This window comes from Pseudophryne corroboree, chromosome 2 (genome assembly GCF_028390025.1).
Source record: "Pseudophryne corroboree isolate aPseCor3 chromosome 2, aPseCor3.hap2, whole genome shotgun sequence".
NCBI classification, from domain to species: domain Eukaryota; kingdom Metazoa; phylum Chordata; class Amphibia; order Anura; family Myobatrachidae; genus Pseudophryne; species Pseudophryne corroboree.
The window spans coordinates 47793041-47811560 of NC_086445.1; the positions used below are offsets into that span (position 1 = coordinate 47793041).

Consider the following 18520-nt stretch of genomic DNA (forward strand, 5'->3'; position numbering starts at 1 on the left):
TGGATAGTATACTTAATGACGACACAGAGGTAGGCACAGCAGTGGCCTTCCGTATCGTACTGCTATATATAATATACTGGTGGTCACTGTGTCGGCAAACTGCAAAACTAAAATGCACCACAGGTATAGAATGTAGATGGATAGTATACTTAATGATGACACAGAGGTAGGCACAGCAGTGACCTTCCGTATCGTACTGCTATACATAGTATACTGGTGGTCACTGTGTCGGCAAACTGCAAAACTAAAATGCACCACAGGTATAGAATGTAGATGGATAGTATACTTAATGACGACACAGAGGTAGGCACAGCAGTGGCCTTCCATATCGTACTGCTATATATAGTATACTGGTGGTCACTGTGTCGGCAAACTGCAAAACTAAAATGCACCACAGGTATAGAATGTAGATGGATAGTATACTTAATGACGACACAGAGGTACGCACAGCAGTGGCCTTCCATATCGTACTGCTATATATAGTATACTGGTGGTCACTGTGTCGGCAAACTGCAAAACTAAAATGCACCACAGGTATAGAATGTAGATGGATAGTATACTTAATGATGACACAGAGGTAGGCACAGCAGTGGCCTTCCGTATCGTACTGCTATATATAGTATACTGGTGGTCACTCTGCACTGTACTCTTCCTATATAATATTAATTATACTGGTGGTCCCCAGTCCCCACAATAAAGCAGCACACTGAGCACAGATATGGAGTGTTTTTCAGGCAGACAACAGATACTGGTGGTCACTGTCAGCAAAACTCTGCGCTGTACTCCTGCTATATAATACAGCTGCTCCCCAGTCCCCACAATTAAGCAGTGTGAGCACAGATATATGGGTGGTCATTCCGAGTTGTTCGCTCGCAAGTTGCTTTTAGCAGATTTGCTCACGCTAAGTCGCCGCCTACTTGGAGTGAATCTTAGCTTCTTAAAATTGCGACCGACGGATTCGCAATATTGCGATTAGACCTCTCTTAGCAGTTTCTGAGTAGCTCCAGACTTACTCGCCATCTGCGATCAGTTCAGTGCTTGTCGTTCCTGGTTTGACGTCACAAACACTCCCAGCGTTCGCCCAGACACTCCCCCGTTTCTCCAGCCACTCCCGCGTTTTTCCCAGAAACGGTAGCGTTTTTTCAGACACACCCATAAAACGGCCAGATTCCACCCAGAAACACCCACTTCCTGTCAATCACATTACGATCACCAGAACGAAGAAAAAGCCGTGAGTAAAATACCTAACTGCATAGCAAATTTACTTGGCGCAGTCGCAGTGCGAATATTGCGCATGCGCAATAAGCGGAAAATCGCTGCGATGCGAAGAAAAATACCGAGCGAAAAACTCGGAATGACCACCATTATGCAGCACACTGAGCACAGATATGGAGCGTTTTTTTCAGGCAGAGAACGGATAAAACTGGTGGTCACTGATCAGCAAAACTCTTCACTGTACTCCTCCTAACAGCTGCTCCCCAGTCCTCCCCACAATTAAGCAATAAAGCAATCAAGTTCAACAATAAACGGAGAGGACGCCAGCCACGTCCTCTCCTTATCATCTCCACTGCACGAGTGAAAATGGCGGCGACGCGCGGCTGCTTATATAGAATCCGAATCTCGCGAGAATCCGAAAGCGGGATGATGACGTTCGGGCGCGCTTGGGTTAGCCGAGCAAGGCGGGTAGGTTCGAACCTGCCTCGGACCCGTGTAAACCGAACCCACTCATCACTAGTATATACTAGTGCGTGGTCCGCCCAGTATATCTGTCCAATTTCACTTGACGGGAAAAATTGCAGAAACCTGTGATCTACGAGAAAGTAGTCCAGTCTAGAGTACATAGTGTGAGGGGAGGAGTAGAAAGTGTAATCTTTCAGTCAGGTGGTGGATCCTCCCCAAGTCCATAAATTGGAATTCATGGAGGAGCCGCCGCATTTTCCTGTGTTCACGAGTGAGTTGGCGTAAGGAAGAAGGTGAGCAGTCAATAACGGGGTCCAATGACCCGTTAAAGTCGCTGCAGGTGGGGCGGATGTAACATGTACAGAGAGAGTTAGATTTGGGTGGGGTGTGTTCAAACTGAAATCTAAATTGCAGTGTAAAAATAAAGCAACCATTACAGAAAAAAAATAGCCCACCCAAATCTAACTCTCTCCGCACATGTTTATCTACCCCCCCTGCAGTGCACATGGTTTTGCCCAACTGCTAACAAATTTGCTGCTGCGATCAACTCTGAATTATCCCCCCATATTCTGTGTGTACTAGTAACTGTATTTGCATACAAAATGTTATGCTACAGTGTATTTCAGCCAAACACTGTAACATAATGTGGTATGCTGATACAGTCAGGGGCGGAAGTCCCGGAGGCAGCGGAGTCGGCTGCCGCCGGGCTCCTGACCTGCAGAGGGCGCCTCGCAGCGCCCGCTGACTTTACACAGATTGACATGCGGACGAGCGCCCGCATGTCAATCTGCAGTCCCCCCCCCCCCCCCCTTGTGTTGGAGGGACACGGTCGGAGCGCATAGAGCGTCTCTCCTGTGTCCCTCCCTGGCTCTCTCCCCCGGCGGTCTAATAGAGGAAGTGCCGTTCGTGAGCTCTGATTGGCTCACGAACCGGCACTTCCTGTATTAGACCGGCCGGGGGAGAGAGCCAGGGAGGGACACAGGAGAGACGCTCTATGCGCTCCGACCGTGTCCCTCCAACACAAGGGGGGGGGGGCAGGCACTGGGTGGCATATACCTGGCACGAGGGGGGGGGGGGAGACCTGGCACTGGGGGGCATATACCTGGCACTGGGGGGCATATACATGGCACTGTGGGGGAAGACCTGTCACTGGGGGGCATATACCTGGCACTGGGGGGCATATACCTGGCACTGGGGGGCATATACATGGCACTGTGGGGGAAGACCTGGCACTGGGGGGCATATACCTGGCACTGGGGGGCATATACCTGGCACGAGGGGGGGGGGAGACCTGGCACTGGGGGGCATATACCTGGCACTGGGGGGCATATTCCTGGCACTGGGGGGCATATACCTGGCACTGGGGGGCATATACATGGCACTGGGGGGCATATACATGGCACTGTGGGGGAAGACCTGGCACTGGGGGGCATATACCTGGCCCTGTGGGGGAAGACCTGGCACTGGGGGGCATATACCTGGCACTGGGGGGCATATACCTGGCCCTGTGGGGGAAGACCTGGCACTGGGGGGCATATACCTGGCACTGGGGGGCATATACCTGGCACTGGGGAGCATATACCTGGCACTGGGGGGCATATACCTGGCACTGGGGGGCATATACCTGGCACTGGGGGTGAAGACCTGGCACTGGGGGGCATACACCTGGCAGTGGGGGGCATATACCTGGCCCTGTGGGGGAAGACCTGGCACTGGGGGGCATATACCTGGCACTGGGGGGCATATACCTGGCACTGGGGGGCATATACCTGGCCCTGTGGGGGAAGACCTGGCACTGGGGGGCATATACCTGGCACTGGGGGGCATATACCTGGCACTGGGGAGCATATACCTGGCACTGGGGGGCATATACCTGGCACTGGGGGGCATATACCTGGCACTGGGGGTGAAGACCTGGCACTGGGGGGCATACACCTGGCAGTGGGGGGCATATACCTGGCCCTGTGGGGGAAGACCTGGCACTGGGGGGCATATACCTGGCACTGGGGGGCATATACCTGGCACTGGGGGGCATATACCTGGCACTGGGGCGGGGGGCATATACCTGGCACTGGGGAGAGGGATATATTTGGCACTGGGGGCATATACCTGGCACTGTGGGGGAAGATCTGGCACTGGGGGCATATACCTGGCCCTGTGGGGGAATATCTGGCACTGGGGGCATATGCCTGGCACTGTGGAGGAATAGCTGGCACTGGGGGCATATAGCTGGCTCTGTGGGGGAGTAGGCACTGAGGGGGCATATGTGGCACTGTGGTGGAATATTTGGCACTGGGGGGAGCAGGCACTGAGGGGGTATATGTGGCACTGGGGGGGTATATTTGGCACTGGGGGCATGTACCTGGCACTGGAGGCATATACCTGACACTGTGGGGGAATATCTGGCACTGGGGGCATATGTGGCACTGGGAGCACGGCCCTAGCAACAAGCACTACCCCCTAGCAACGAGCATGACACCCAGTGCATGAACCCCCTGGCAACGAGCATGACACCCTGAGCATGAAAACCCCTGGCACCGTGCATGGAACCGCTGGCAACGAGCATGACACCCAGTGCATGAAACCCCTGGCAACGAGCATGACACCCTGAGCATGAAAACCCCTGCCACCGTGCATGGAACCAAGAGCATGAAACCGCTGGCAACGAACATGACACCCAACGCATGAAACCCCTGGCAACGAGCATGACACCCTGAGCATGAAAACCCCTGGCACCGTGCATGGAACCAAGAGCATGAAACCGAGCAGGTAATTTAAAAGTAATTAGAAGCCTTACTGTAGAACTTAATGTGTAATGGGCATTACGGTGTGTGGCATAATGTATCACGGACATTGCGGTGTGTGTCATAATGTGTCGGGCATTACGGTGTATGGTATACTATATCGCGGGCATTGTGATATGTGGTATAATGTCTCAGGCTCATTGTGGTGTGTGTTATACTGTGTCAAAGACATTGTATGTGCTATAATGTATCAAGGGCATTGCAGTGTGTAGCATAATGTATAATGGGCATTGTGATTCCTGTCATAATGTGTCACAGGCATTACGGTGTGTGGTATAATGTATCAGGGGCATTGCAGTGTGTAGCATAATGTATAACGGGCATTGCGATTCCTGTCATAATGTGTCGGGGGCATTACGGTGTGTGGCATAATGTGTCGTGGGCATTATGGTGTGTGCATATTGTGTCATGTGCATTATTGTGTGTGGCATAATGTCTAAGGGCCACTGCAGTATGTGGCATAATGTATACTGAGCATTACTATAAGGAGGAAAAATTACAAATAATGTAAGGGGCATGAATCAGGATTATTTTTCTTTCCCGTCTGGGCGTGCAGGTTGGAAAACTGGGGTATAACGCAGTCTTTTCCTGCAATGTCACGCCCCTTTATGGTAAGCCACGCCCATCCCAACGAAGCCACACACTCTATACTGCCAATTATGGAGGGGGGGGGCAAATAATTTTTTGGCTTGGGGGAGAAAAATTTCTAGTTACGTCACTGAACTGACTCATTCCTGTAAGCCGCCACCACAGCGCAAACCCCAGGAGAGTACGCTGGTGCGCGCCTGCTGTGGGAGGTAGGAGAGGAGCTGCTGCTACCGTTGCCCCGCTGCTGTGGGGAAGGGGGGGACGGGATGGATGGACACACGTGCGAGGCGGTGTTTAAGAGCTGGTACCACGCTTGCCTTGTATTCCACTTCCTAATTGCGCTCTGCCTCCGGTAATTGGGGAGGAGAGAAGAGCCTTCTTTCACTACACAAGGTATCCATCTATGCTCCCTTTCTCCCTGTATAAGTGCACTGCCAGTATGTATGTATGTTTGTATATATAGATAGAGGTAGGGGTCTGGCACAGCCACATAATAGACTAATACATTGGGTGCCCTCACAGCAAAGTAGTTTAGCAAAATAGAGGTGGTGCGGCACTCCAATGATTTGCACACTGACACCAATTGAAGTAGTGCAACGTTTCAATGCCCGTTTAATGAATCTGCATTTTTGTCATATATACTATGACCCCCATTCTGCCTCATCCCGTCCTCCAGACCTCTGTTACTCCATCTGCCCCCCCCCCCATTTGCCAAGTCCTTCTGCCCACCCGCGACCATCCCTCCCCATCTTCCTCCCATAATTAATTGTCCTCCCGCAGGGAATACATATGTTTTACCGACAGACGGGATGCCGTCTGTCAGCATCCTGACAGCAGCATCCCGTCCGTCAGAATGCTGGCAAGGGGCATGCGCAATGAAGGCCCTTGCTTGTTGCGCTCGCAACTCAGTGGTCTCGGTGGTTCCCATCCCACTCTATTGGTGTTGTGGACACCCACGAATGGGAATAAGACCTGTGAGACGGTATTCTGGTGTCGGTATCCTGACCGCTAGGAATCCCGACAGCCAGCAAAATGATTGCCTCCCCTCCCGCAGTATCGGTCACATAATAGACTCACTTTCAGCTCCAGGCCCATGTGGACCCTAAACTGGCACTGGTCTGCTGGGATGTATCATTAGCACAAGGTTAAAAATGCAGCCAAACCTCCAAAAATGCAGTTTTCATAGGTTTGGCGGCTTACTACTTATCCACCAAGCCTAGACCCCAGGGCTTGGATGAGGTGGGCAACACCATCTTTAGATGGGCCTCTATCACATTTCCCATTGGACCCCTCCCAGCACCCCCCAGTGGGGCGCATCAGCCCATGCATGCACAGATAGGACTCCGGATCATACACCGGGAAGTTCTACTGTATCATGGCAAAGAATAGCTCTCACCGCAAGAGCTGTCCTTTGGAAATTTCTTCATGCATACGCCATTATGCTTGCAAAGAATGGCAGGATATATATATATATATATATATATATATAAATATATATATAGCCTGCAGGATCAATATTGGTGTGGTGTGTGTGTGTGTGTGTGTGTGTGTGTGTGTGTGTGTGTATATATATATATATATATATATATATATATATATATAAAAATTTTTGCCTCTATATAGGGGGGCACCTGTATTTATATTGCCTCCGGGCGTCTAGGACGAACTTACGCCACTGGATACAGTCACAATTACACACTGAATATAGCCATGCCGCATATCATTTAAATCAGCATGCTTGGGCAACCTGGAGGACTGTGGATTATTTAGGATGTGTGATACTTTAATCATGGGACTTTTGGGTGACAATGGGTGACTTTCTCTGACACTGTGGTCCTCCTATACTAAAAGAAGCATTTCGGTTGGTCTGTACATATCGGAGGTTTTCTAGACTAAATACCGCAACACCTCAGATCCAATACGCAGAAGCCAGGAAATAGACGCACACTATTACATTGCTCTAGTTCCGTGAAATAGACACACATTTGTAATGTCCGATGGGGTGCGATAATTTTTCACCCGGCATTATCGATTCCCATTACATCCCGGCCTATATCTGAATCAAGGCCTTAGTTTTTTAATTAACCTGAATCATACTTTGCTGCCTCTTCCTCCGGAGCGTTGTAGGTGCATGGGGGCGTGGCCGGCAGCAGGACGGGTGGTTCGGGGGCGTGGCCGGCAGTAGGATGGGCAGTTCCGAGGGCGTTGGATCAGGGTCGCGTCATCGTGACTCCACCCCCCGCTGTGCTGTGCCGAGAAACGACCCCCTCGGCCCGCCTACTTGTTCACTGCTGCGGGCGGCCGAGGGGGAAAGCGGGAGGCTTGCCCACCTTTCCGGGGGGCCGGGAGGGTCACACGATTTTCGGGAGCCTCCCGGCCATTCCGGGAGGGTAGGGAAGTATGACCTGAATACTAAACTTACCGCAAAATGACCTTTAGCCTAAACACTAATTTGTGTTACTCCAAAGTCCTTTTAAATGTGCATGGAGGAAAATGCATTATGGGAGTGGGAGTACGTGGTGTTGGAAATGTGTTGATGGTAATTAGTATTAGTGGTGGTCAGCCATGGGATCACTTATATTACAATAACTATGTTCTACAATTGTTCCCCTACAGGTCATCCTCCCGTCGGTAGAACGCTTTCCCAGTACGCTATGGGGACCGTGCTGCACAGAGAAGGATATGATCCTGAAAGAGGTCGATCTCCCAGAGCTGGAAGTGGGGGATTGGATCATATTCCAGAACATGGGAGCTTATCACATCACCATGGCAACTGTGTTCTGCGGCTTCCGTCCTCCACGTGTTCATTATATTCTCAGCAAAGACAAATGGATGATTTTTGAGAGACAGTGTGGCAAGCTGAGCTATTAAACTCTGTAGGCTTATTTTTTATTTTTTTGCCACTACTATATTTGCAATCAGTTAATATAATACATAGGGGGAGATGTATCAAGCCTTGGAGAGAGATGACGTGTAGAGTTGCCCTAATCCACCAATCAGCTTCTGTCTTTTATTTAGCGCAGTGTTTGAAATGACAGAAGCTGACTGGTTGGTCTTTGTAACTACTCCAGTTTGAGTCTCTCCAAGCAGGGTATAAGTGGTCACAGGTGGCGTGACACGGCAACAGAGGCAGTGGGCGGGGGCATGGTGGCACATTTGCATCATCATAGCCATGCCCCCGCTGTACAAAGCCAATATTACCAGCATTGTACAGAAGGGGGCGGTGCTATGATACTGCAACTCAGTGCAAATCATTCCATCAGCCCCTCCCCCAGACTGCCAGCTTTCACAGGGGGGCCGGGGGAATGCAGGCGGTGGGGGCCAACTCCAGGTTTCTTGCTCACTATTTTTCCGTGGGCGGTGGGGGCCAACTCCAGGTTTCTTGCCCACTGTTTTTCCGTGGGTGGTGCCAACTCCAGATTTCTTGCTCACTATTTTTCCGTGGGCGGTGGGGGCCAACTCCAGGTTTCTTGCCCATTGTTTTTCCGTGACGCCGAGAGCGCCACCCAATTTTTGAGAACCTCTTGGCCATTCTGGGAAGGTAAGCAAGTATGCTTGATGGACCGGTCTGACCTAAAAGCCTGGCTAAGCTGCTCGGCACACAGGGAGCCAGGGGCTGGCCAAGCAGCACCGCCTCCCATCACTCTGCTCGGCTGCCCAGCATATAGAGACACAGAGGGGAGTGCCTATGGTGATCCACATGTGGCTTGATTTATTTTTTGACATATACTGGTTTCAGATTCTAAAAGAGACACTGTAAAGTAAGTAAAAAAAAATAAAAAAAAATTTAAATTCTAAAATGAACTCAGTGCCTGAAACTATTGTCATTATTATAATGTAATTTTACAATTGTGGCTGCAGCAATGCCTTCACAGAGAGTATAAAATGTATCTATGTTTGTTGAAGTGCATTGAGAATGATACAGATGTGTCCCCATACAGCTGGGGGTAAATTTACTAAGCTACGTGTTTTCCCAATTTTGCAAACATGTAAGTGTTTGCCCAATTTTACATGGGAAGTGGGGGATTGGATAATATTCCTGTGAACAATTTCGTAGAGGGGTACAGCGCACAGGTTCTACAATAAAAAATGCCAATTCTTTTTTGCTTTTTTTTTTTTTAGAAAATGACAACTCAAAGCAACCAATAACACTGCTTATATTTATAGTGTCAATAAAGGCACAGTGGTGTACAGCACACACCGCTTGCATAATATTATATATATAATATTGGATAATATATAATGGATTTTTTTTAAAATGACAACTCACAACAGCAAATCACACTAATTATATTTATTATGTCAACAGAGGCGCAGTGGGGTACAGTGCACACAGATTGTATAAAGAGAAAATTATTCGGGGGAAAATGACAACTGAAAGCGGCGAGTCAAGCTGATTATATTTATTATGTCAACACAGGTGCAGTGGGGTACGGCCTGTGGAGTCACAGTGCAGCACCAATGTGACCCATTTAGACAATAGATATAACTAAATTTCTGCCCTATAAAAAAATAATAAACAATGACTTGCTAACTGCCTGTACTGTAATCTATTATTAACAACACTAAGTAGCACTGGAGTGAATGGACACAGTAGATTGGACACAGACAGACCAGCTCAGTGAAGCATGCAGGGGGGGGGGTTCCGAGCAGCCAGAAACCCCCCCTCCACCAAAAAAATAATAACTATTATTATTTATTTATTTAGTTTTTTGCTGCATGAGTAGTATTAATGGCTGTCTAGCATTCTCTGCAGCCTGCTGTCTTCCTGGTGGCACTTGTAAGTGCTTAATAAAAGTTTACTTTATTTTAATTATAGTACATATATATCCATGTGCATACATATATACACATGTATATACATACATATAAACACACACACACATACAGTATGATATATATACATGTGTATATATATATATATATATATATATATGTATGCATGTTTAATATGCTATGTATATGTGTATATGTATGTATATATGTATGTATATATATATATATATATATATAGGTGCATATATATGTGTAGATATGTGTGTGTATATATATATATATATATATATATATATCCTATATAATAGCCTTGTGACTCGGTGCCTGGTGTTCTAATGCTGGGCGGAGTCACAGTCACAGATCTGGGTGGCTGGATGCAGGCCAGGAACAGTCCCCTCCCTCGGTCCGCCCATCCCCACCCAGTCCCCTCCCCATCTCCTCCCAGTCCCCTCTTTCCCTCCTCCCTGTACACTCCCTGCACCCTGGTGACACTGCAGCCGGTGAGTTTTACGGCTGCCACACAGTCCGGAGGAGAATGCCGTGGATGACCTCTGCCTGCCCCGCCCGCGGCACCCACAGCCTTCACATCATCCACCCCCCACCCATGGCAACCACAGCCTTCACATCATCCGCCCGCCTCCCGCGGCACACGCCCTGCTCCTCTCCGCACCCTCCCACCCGTGGCACCCACACCTGCAGCACCCCCCCACCCCTCCCCCATCCGTGGCACTCCCGCCCCTCCCCCACCCACGGCACACACCCCTCCCCCACCCATGGCACTCCCACCCCCAACCCTGCCCGTACCACCCACACCTGCAGCACCCCCTGCCCCCTCCCACACCCGCGGCACTCCTGCCCCTCCCCCACCCGCAGCAACCACAGCACCCACCATATCTGTCCCCCACCCACATTCCCGCCCCCCACCCACACCACTCCCACCCCTTCCCCATAGCACCCACAAAACGCGGAGCCCCCCCTCCCACACCTGTGGCACCCCCACCCCCATACCCACCTCTCCCAACCTACACCCCCTGCACCCTCCACCCCACCCACCCCTCCCCCACCCGTGACTCCAAGTATCCACCACATCCACCCGCCACCCGTAGCACCCACACCAACAGCACCCCCCGCCCCTCCCCCACCTGCGGCACTCCCGCCCCCACCAGAAGCACCCAAGCCACTCCCCCACCTGCCACACCCACCATATCCGCCCACCACCCAGGCACATACTCCTCCCCCACCCGCGGCACTCCCACCCCATCTCCCACCAGTATCACCCACAACCCGCAAAACCTCCGCCCCTCCCCCACCCCCATACCCACCTCTTCCCCTGCAACACCCTTGCACCCTCCACCCCACCCACCCCTCCCCCACCTGCGGTACCCCTGCACCTCCCACACCCCACCCCCATACTTACCTTTTCCCCCCATTACACCCCTGCACCCTCTACCTCCGGACCACATTCACAGCTCCCCTGCAGCCACCCCTTTTCCATCCGCACCACTTCTAGAACCTATCACCCAACCTCACCCCCCCCTGCAACCCCACCTCCCCAAACACCCCCCACTACATCGCCCCTCCCCCACGCACACCACCTCCAGACCCCCTCCTTCATCCACAACCCTCCGCGCCCACCCCTCCCCCACCAACAGCATCTACACTCCCCTTCTGCACCCGCACCTCCCCCACCTGCAGCACCTCTAGACCCCCTCCCCCATCCGCACCTCCTCCACACCTACCCCTCCCCCACCCACAACACCTCTGCACCCTTTCCGCCATCCGTGCCACCCCACCACCACCCGCAACACCTCTGGGCCCCCTCCCGCACCCACCCCTCCACTACACATAGCACCTCGGACACCATCCGCAGCCACTACAAGTGATTCCCTGAATCCGGGTGATCAGTGGCATGGATAGGCACCTCCACCTCACTGAACCCACCCCCTTTCCAAACCCCCCCCCACACACACACACACTGAACTTCTGTGAGTATAGTTGATACCAGTGGACATTGGAGTAATAAAATAAAGTAATACTGTGGCCATTATGTGTCTAAGCAACACTGCTACCTGTGGCCATTGTGTATAAGTGGCACTGCTACCTGTGGGCACTGTGTGTATACACGGCTCTAGTACCAGTGACCATTGTGTGTATAAGTGACACTGCTACCTGTGGCCATTGTGTGTATAAGCGGCTCTGCTACTTGTTGCACTGTGTGTATAAGCGGCTCTGGTACTAGTGGCCATTGTGTGTATAAGTGACACTGCTACCTGTGGCCATTGTGTGTATAAGCGCCACTGCTACAGATGTAGCCACCTTTATCTTGACCGATTCTCCGCCTAGATGGGCGTTTAGTCACGCTAAGGCGATAGCTTAGTTTGCTGAGTTTAATCACAGGCAGGCGTGTTGAGGCGATTCTAGATACTCAGCATGCATTACACATCTCCACCACTGGGTGGCTAATGCTCCACTAATCCAGTACTTTAGATCGTATAGCGGCGGATAGATCTACAGCTCTGGCAAATGGTCAGTGACGACTGTAATGTTAATAGATGCTGACCAATAGTCAGACGGTGAGAGTTCTCAATATTGATAAAAAGTTTATACAGACACAAACAAACATGTTAAAACACTTGTGTATGCAGACGCAAGATTGTGTATGGAGACGCAACTAATTGTGTACAATGCATAAACACAGTGCTTTTGAAATACATATACAGTATAAGCATCCGAGTTCCCGTGACATTCACTTTATTATAATATTTTTCTTTGTTATACCTTCAATGGAAGGGTGCACACAGGTTTCCCATAAATCTTGCCTTGTAACCTGATTGGAACTCCCTACCTGTCTACTGCATGAACTGTGCAGGCTCCCAGGGGGGAAGGGGAAAGTGGGATGGGGGTAGGGCGAGGCAGTGGAAAATACCGCGTTCAAAGAATGGGCTAATGCTGAAGGAGCGTCAGAATCCCTTAGCTAAAATACACAGGGTCGATAGGGATAAGCGAGGTCTATGCACATAACGATACACCAGACCCCATTGCATCACAAAGTGACAAAATGTCCGAGGCACATGAACCCCAGCCTTGTAGCATTATGTGCATAGACCTTGCTTAACCCTATCGCCCCTGTGTATTTTAGCTAGGGGATTCCGACGCTCCTTCAGCACTGCCCCGTAGCCTGCAAAATCTATGCCATCACTCACTCCATAGCTGAGTGCTGACACAAGGTGGATGTTCATGTGCCTTGGACATTTTGTCACTTTGTGATGCAATGGGGTCTGGGGTATCATTAAATGCAGAGACCTCACTTATCCCTATCGACCCTGTTTATTTTAGCTAGGGGATTCTGACGCTCCTTCAGCATTGCCCCATGACCTACAAAATCTGTGCTATTACTTGCTCCATAGCCGAGGGCCTCCATGGGGCAAGGAGTCACACAGGTTAAGGTTCTATGCACCGTACAGTACACATACAATTCTGTAGCAAGGTAGACTCAATAGAAATGGCTATCACCTATGACTCCTTGCCCCATGGAGGCCCTAGGCTACAGAGAAAGTATCAGTCCAGATTTTGCAGGCTATGGGGCAATGCTGAAGGAGCGTCACAATCCCCTAGCTAAAATACACAGGGATTAAGTGAGGTCTATGCACATTACGGTACACCGGACTCGATCGCATAGCACACTGGCAAAATGGGCACCGCCCCTGAGCCCCCAACATGTGGCAGGCAGCGCTTGGATATGGAGTGAGAGATGGTATAAGTTTTGCAGGCTATGGGGCAATGCTGAAGGAGCGTCACAATCCCCTAAACCAAAATACACAGGGGTGATGGAGATAAGCGAGGTCTATGCACATTACGTTACACCGGGCTCGATCGCATAGCAAACTGACAAAACACAAGTTTTACATAAAGCAGGGCAAAGCTGCAGGAGAGTTTCTACTGTCAAGGTTCTATGCACCGTACGGTACACATTCAATTCTATAGCAGGGCAGACTCAATTGAAATGGCTACCACCTGTGACTCCTAGCTCCATGGAGGCACTCGGCTATGGAGCAAGTAACAGCACAGATTTTGCAGGCTATGGGGCAATGCTGAAGGAGCATCAGAATCCCCTAGCTAAAATACACAGTGTTGATAGGGATAAGCGAGGTCAATGCACATAACGATACACCGCAAAGTTCCCCATGGTTTTGATTATGACTTTTCTTTGAACACGGTATTTTCCACTGCCTCGCCCTACCCCCATCCCACTTTCCCCTTCCCCCCTGGGAGCCTGCAAAGTACATGCAGTAGAGAGGAGGGAGTTCCGATCAAGTTACAAGACATGTGCAACAGTATACTACTCTATGTAAGAAAATCCCCCGCCCACTCTGATTTATGTGAAACCTGTGTGCACCTTTCCATTGACTGTATAACAAAGAAAAATAATAATAATAAAGTGAATGTTACAGGAACACATTAAAAAAAGGTTGGCACTTCCTTCCCATTGGTGTTGGTTTATGCCTTAGGGGACTTGGACGCTAATACTTGTATTTCAAGAGCACTGCATTTTCCACTGCCTCTCCCTACCCCCATCGTCCTTCCCCCCTGGGAGCCTGCACAGGTCATGCAGTGGACAGGGAGGGAGGTCAGGTCAGGTACAATACACAAATGCCGACGATCTACAGTACTGTGTTGCTCAGTTGCGTCGGAAAACACTAATTTATACTCATTACCGCTGTGTATTTGTATATAGTGGAATGAATCGCTACTGCAGATTTACTTTGATTTATGTGAAACCTGTGTGCACCCTTTCATTGAATTTATAACAAAGAAAAAAATATTAATAAAGTGAATGTCACTGGAACAGATAAAAAAAAAGGTTTGCACTTTGGAACTCTCAGCGTGGGAGGTGGGAGCCTTCATCGCTAGTTTGGTATTGAAGGGGAGACAATAAGATACCAGAGGGTACCAACCCCAAGTTTCTGTGACCCTCACAAGGCTCATGGCAAGCGTCGGAAACCCATGGTGGGTCTGAATTAACGGGCCCATTATAGTCTATGGGAAAAGGGGTCCACCTTGCGTACTGATATCTCTGGTTCTGGGTGTCCCAGAGACTCAGGACTGGTACCATACAAAAGAGGAGACTCTTGACTTTCGGGGAAGACCAACCACTAGTTTATGTGACACTGTAAAGGGAAACGGGAAGCAACCGAGTTTCGGATCCCCTCCAGTTGTCCGCCTAGCTTGCACAGGATGCAGGGTTTCTGGCTAGATAGGAAATACTGTACAGAAATGCTAAGCATGGTAATTTGACATCCATGAACATAGGGAGGACTTTTTATCTCTCTCCATTACACTTGCCACTGTACGTTACAAGCTGTTCGTGCTAATTAGTACACTAGTAGAACATACTGTACAGAGATACTAAGGACAGTGATTTGTCATCCACAAATTTAGAGAGGAGCTTTAATCTCTCTCCATTGTAATCTTTCTAAGTATAATGGAGAGAGATAAAAGCTCCTCCCTAAGTTCCTGGGTTCCAAATTACCGTCTTTAGTATCCCTGTACTCTATGTTCTACTAGTGTACTAATTAGCACGAACAGCTTGTAACGTACAGTGGCAAGTTTAATATTTCTATGTATAATGGAGAGAGATAAAATCTCCTCTGTAAGTTCCTAGATGCCATATCACCATCCTTAGTATCTCTGTACAGTATGTTCTACTAGTGTACTAATTAGCACAAACAGCTTTTAACTGAATTCCAAATCACTGTACTTAGTATCTCTGTACAGCATGTTCTTCTAGTGTACTAATTAGCATGAGCAGCTTGTAATATACATGGCAGGTTTAATCTTTCTATGTATAATGGAGAGAGCTAAAAGTTTCTCAGTAAGTTCCTGGATGCCAAATCACCGTACTTAGTATCTCTGTACAGTATGTTCTACTAATTAGCTGTTCGTGCTAATTAGTACCCTAATAGAAAATACTATACAGAGATACTCAAGACGGTGATTTGGCAACCAGGAACTTATGGAGGAGCTTTTATCTCTCTACATTATACATAGAAAGATCAAACCTGCCACTGTACGTTACAAGCTGCTTGTGCTAATTAGTACACTAGAAGAACATGCTGTACAGGGATACTACGGACAGTGATTTGGCATCCACGAACTTAGGGAGGAGCTTTTATATCTCTCCATTATACTTAGAAAGATTACAATGGAGAGAGATAAAAGCTCCTCCCTAAGTTCCTGGATGCCAAATCACTGTACTTAGTATCTCTGTACAGTATGTTCTACTAGTGTACTAATTAGCACGAACAGCTTGTAACGTACAGTGGCAATTTTAACCTTTCTATGTATAATATAGAGAGATAAAAGCTCCCCCCCTTGTTCCTGATTGCCAAATCACCATCCTTAGTATCTCTGTATAGTATTTTCTATTAGGGTACTAATTAGCACGAACAGCTTTTAACTGGATGCCAAATCACCGTACTTAGTATCTCTGTACAGTAAGTTCTATTAGGGTACTAATTAGCTCGGACAGCTTGTAACGTACAGAATCAAGTTTAATCTTTCTATGTAAAATGGAGAGAGATAAAAGCTCCCCTGGAAGTTCCTAGATGCCAAATCACCATCCTTAGCAAAATCACCGTCCTTAGTATCTCTGTATAGTATTTTCTATTAGGGTACTAATTAGCATGAACAGCTGTTAACTGGATGCCAAATCACCGTACTTAGTATCTCTGTACAGTATGTTCTATTATGGTACTAATAAGCACAAACAGCTTGTAACGTACAGCGGCAAGTTTAATCTTTCTATGTATAGAGAGATAAAAGCTCCTCCCTGAGTTCCTGGATGCCAAATCACTGTACTTAGTATCTCTGTACAGTATGTTCTATTAGAGTACTAATTAGCTGTTTGTGCTAATTAGTACCCTAATATAAAATACTATGCAGTGATAATAAGGAAGGTGATTTGGCATCCAGGAACTTAGGGAGGAGCTTTTATCTCTCTCCATTATACATAGAAAGATTAAACTTTGTGCATAGACCTCGCTTATCTCTATCGCCCCTGTGTATTTTGGCTAAAGGATTGTGACGCTCCTTCAGCATTGCCCTGTAGCCTGCAAAACTTATACCATCTCTCACTCCATATCCGAGCGCTGCCTGCCACATGTTGGGGGTTCAGGGGCGGTGCCCATTTTGCCAGTGTGCTATGCAATCGAGTCCGGTGTACCGTAATATGCATAGACCTCACTTATTCCTATCGCCCCTGTGTATTTTAGCTAGGGGATTGTGACGCTCCTTCAGCATTGCCCCATAGCCTGCAAAATCTGGACTGTTACTTGCTCTGTAGCCTAGGGCCTCCATGGGGCAAGGAGTCATAGGTGGTAGCCATTTCTATTGAGTCTACCCTGCTACAGAATTGTATGTGTACTGTACGGTGCATAGAACCTTAACAGTAGAACCGCTCCTGCAGCTTTGCCCTGGTTTATGTAAATAAAAATAATAATAAAGTGTCTGGAAAAATGTAACATGCATTCGTACTTTAGGAATCAAACCCGGGACTCTGAGTATAGGAAGCAGAAAACTTCACCACTTCGCCGCAGACAGATGAATAAATCCATTGGTTTTGATTATGCTGTAATGGCTATGGGATTAGGACGCTAACATACTGTACAAAATTCCTAATCTCAAAAGGCAATAGTGAACTTCTAACACGTCCATTTGCGACAGTGTACACTACTGGTTTTATGTTGTTTTGTCTGCAGGACTTGGATGCTCACATATTCATAAAGTACTGTAGATGGATCATATACTGTATGCTGTACTATTTGCATCTGTACCATATATACTGTATTAAATAATCAGCGTAATGAGTATTTACTGTATTAAATAATGCAGCGTAATGAGTATTTACTGTATTAAATAATGCAGCGTAATGAGTATTTACTGTATGCAGCGTAATGAGACGCCTTAGTAAAGTAGTCCTTATTATATATATATCAGTATTGTATTTTACAGGAGACCACACGCATGCGCAGTGGTGATTTTAAGAAGCGACATCTGGTGGATGATCACAGGTATTACATTTAAAGGTAACGCCAAACGCTCTCCGTGCGATTAGGTACGCCTCTCTGTGACTAGGCGCGCCACCCTACGCCCCGGGACGCTGCATATGCTCGATCGGGACAAACGCCTCAGCCAGTCAAGATAAAGGTGGCTACATCTGTACCTGTGGCCATTGTGTGTATAAGTGGTGCTGCTGCCTGTGGCCATTGTGTGTATAAGTGACACTGCTACCTGTGGCCATTGTGTGTATAAGCGGTGCTGCTAAAAGTGGCCATTGTGTGTATAAGTGGTGCTGCTACCTGTGGCCATTGTGTGTATAAGCACCTCTGTTACCTATGGGTATTGTGTGTAGAAGTGGCGCTGCTACCGGGGGCCATTGTGTGTATAAGCACCACTGCTACCTGTGGACATTGTGTGTATAAACTGCTTTGTTACCGGTGGGCACGTTGTGTATAAATGTCTCTGCTACCTGTGGGCACTGTGTGTATAAGCAGCTCTGCTACCTGTGGGCACTGTGTGTATAAGCGGCTTTGCTATCTGTGGGTATTGTGTGTATAAGCTGCCCTGCTACCTCTGGCCACTGTGTGGATATGTGGCTCTGATACCTGTGGCCA

The 18520-nt window shown here is 48.5% G+C and overlaps 1 protein-coding gene across 1 annotated transcript in view; it reads left to right on the forward strand.

Moving 5' to 3' along the window:
- Positions 1 to 8356, forward strand: part of LOC134997196 (antizyme inhibitor 2-like) — a 106062-nt gene extending 97706 nt beyond the window's left edge. Inside the window, exon 8 of the mRNA XM_063951256.1 lies at positions 7689 to 8356. Within this exon, the coding sequence (XP_063807326.1) occupies positions 7689 to 7943 (255 nt within the window). The 3' untranslated portion in view covers positions 7944 to 8356. The remainder of the gene's footprint in view (positions 1 to 7688) is intronic.
- The last annotated feature ends 10164 nt before the right edge of the window (positions 8357 to 18520 follow it).